This window comes from Ascaphus truei, chromosome 4 (assembly GCF_040206685.1).
Source record: "Ascaphus truei isolate aAscTru1 chromosome 4, aAscTru1.hap1, whole genome shotgun sequence".
NCBI lineage: Eukaryota > Metazoa > Chordata > Amphibia > Anura > Ascaphidae > Ascaphus > Ascaphus truei.
The window spans coordinates 423,764,923-423,767,089 of record NC_134486.1 but is presented as its reverse complement, the minus strand read 5'-3'; the positions used below and the strand labels follow the sequence as shown (position 1 = coordinate 423,767,089).

General features: G+C 62.9%; 1 protein-coding gene across 1 annotated transcript in view; it reads left to right on the top strand.

Annotated features, from left to right (window-relative positions):
• The window catches only part of CNPY3 (canopy FGF signaling regulator 3), a 12,032-nt gene extending 10,286 nt beyond the window's left edge, over positions 1 to 1,746 (top strand). The window contains exon 5 of the mRNA XM_075595121.1: positions 189 to 1,746. Coding sequence (XP_075451236.1) covers positions 189 to 497 — 309 coding nt within the window. The 3' untranslated portion in view covers positions 498 to 1,746. The remainder of the gene's footprint in view (positions 1 to 188) is intronic.
• The last annotated feature ends 421 nt before the right edge of the window (positions 1,747 to 2,167 follow it).

Below are 2,167 nucleotides of genomic sequence, written 5' to 3'. Positions count from 1 at the left end.
TGTTCTGATAGAGGGCGGGGTCATTGTTGGTTGGGACCCTGTGCTCTGGGTTGGGTGTATGTAAGGGGATGGGGAGAAGTCCCTGTGTTCTGATAGAGGGCGGGGTCATTGTTGGTTGGGACCCTGTGCTCTGGGTTGGGTGTATGTAAGGGGATAGGGGGGGGGGAGAAGTCCCTGTGTTCTGATAGAGGGCGGGGTCATTGTTGGTTGGGACCCTGTGCTCTGATTGGGTGTCTCTGGTATCTGCAGGCTGTCTGTCTGAGAAGTGGGGCAGTAAGAAGGGGGACACTGCTCCTTCAAGGGGGAAGATAAAGCAGAAGAACGAAGGTGAAAAGAACAGGAAGAAAAACAAGAAGGGAAAACTGGACAAGAAGGAAGCGCGAAGCCTAGCGTCACAAACCCCAGAAGAGGAGGAGAACCCTGTGAGACAAACCCCGGGAGAGAATGGGAACCCGAAGAGACAGAATCCCCAAAACAGGCCTAATGAGGAACTCTAGCACTCTGCAAACCTGGAGCGCTCTCATTCTCACCTCCCAGCAGCTACAGACTCACCCAGTCCGGGGTCTCTCCTCTCTCCCGTGCCTTGCATCTCTCTGTTCACCCACTTTCTCTCCTTCCTACCTTCTTTCTTCCTCACCCTGCACAGCTTCCCTTCTTGTTGCTCTCCCCATCATCTCAAACATGTCCCCAGTATTGTTTTTTTCCTCCCTCCCACCCTGTCTATCCTCCACCTCCTCTCCTAGTGTCTCGGGTGAACTGCGGGCTACCTTCACCGTGGAGCCCCCGTGGATTTAACTCTGGGGTCGGCATTTATTCAGGCAGTGAGGGGAGGACACGGAGGAGTTTGTGTTCACTCTACACTCTTTCAAAGCTGACTACTGGAAGGACAGCCATTGGCTTTTCACCTCTGGAGGCCCAGGATTGGTCAAGGTCTGCAGGATTCTGGGAGCTGACCTCTGGCTGAAGTGTTATTTTGTGACTTTGAGCTGCGACTATTTTTATACTCCTGTAATCAAGTGTCTACTGTGTGAGAGCGAGGGGGAAGGGTCCATGTTCCTCAGTGTCAGCCACCCCCGCACTGTCATTCTCTGGTCTCTGCCTCACCTGTGTCTGCCTGCCCCCTCTCTGGACTAGTGCCCCGCCTGCCTCCCCTCGCTCTGTTCTCGCGGGTGCACATCTGCTGCCCCTCGCTCGCTTCTCCTGGGTGCCTGCCTCCCCTCGCTCTGTTCTCGCGGTTGCCCCCCCGCCTGCCTCCCCTCGCTCTGTTCTCGCGGGTGCCCCCCCGCCTGCCTCCCATCGCTCTGTTCTCGCGGGTGCCCCCCCCGCCTGCCTCCCCTCGCTCTGTTCTCGCGGGTGCCCGTCTGCTGCCCCTTGCTCCGTTCCTGCCCCTCGCTCGCTTCTCCTGGGGTGCCTGCCGTTCTCGCGGGTGCCCCCCCCTCCTGCCTCCCCTCGCTCTGTTCTCGCGGGTGGCCCCCCCCCCCTGCCTCCCCTCGCTCTGACTCTCTCGGGTGCCCCCGCCTCCCCTCGCTCTGACTCTCTCGGGTGCCCCTGCCTCCCCTCGCCTCCCTCGCTCTGACTCTCTCGGGTGCCCCTGCCTCCCCTCGCTCTGACTCTCGCGGGTGCCCCTGCCTCCCCTCGCCTCCCCTCGCTCTGACTCTCTCGGGTGCCCCCGCCTCCCCTCGCCTCCCCTCGCTCTGACTCTCTCGGGTGCCCCTGCCTCCCCTCGCCTCCCCTCGCTCTGACTCTCTCCGGGTGCCCCTCGCCTCCCCTCGCTCTGACTCTCTCGGGTTCCCCTGCCTCCCCTCGCCTCCCCTCGCTCTGACTCTCTCGGGTGCCCCTGCCTCCCCTCGCCTCCCCTCGCTCTGACTCTCTCGGGTGCCCCTGCCTCCCCTCGCTCTGACTCTCTCGGGTGCCCCCGCCTCCCTCCCCTCGCTCTGACTCTCTCGGGTGCCCCTGCCTCCCCCCGCCTCCCCTCGCTCTGACTCTCTCGGGTGCCCCTGCCTCCCCTCGCCTCCCCTCGCTCTGACTCTCTCGGGTGCCCCTGCCTCCCCTCGCCTCCCCTCGCTCTGACTCTCGGGTGCCCCTGCCTCCCCTTGCTCTGACTCTCTCGGGTGCCCTCGCCTCCCTCGCTCTGACTCTCTCGGTGCCCCTGCCTCCCCTCGCTCTG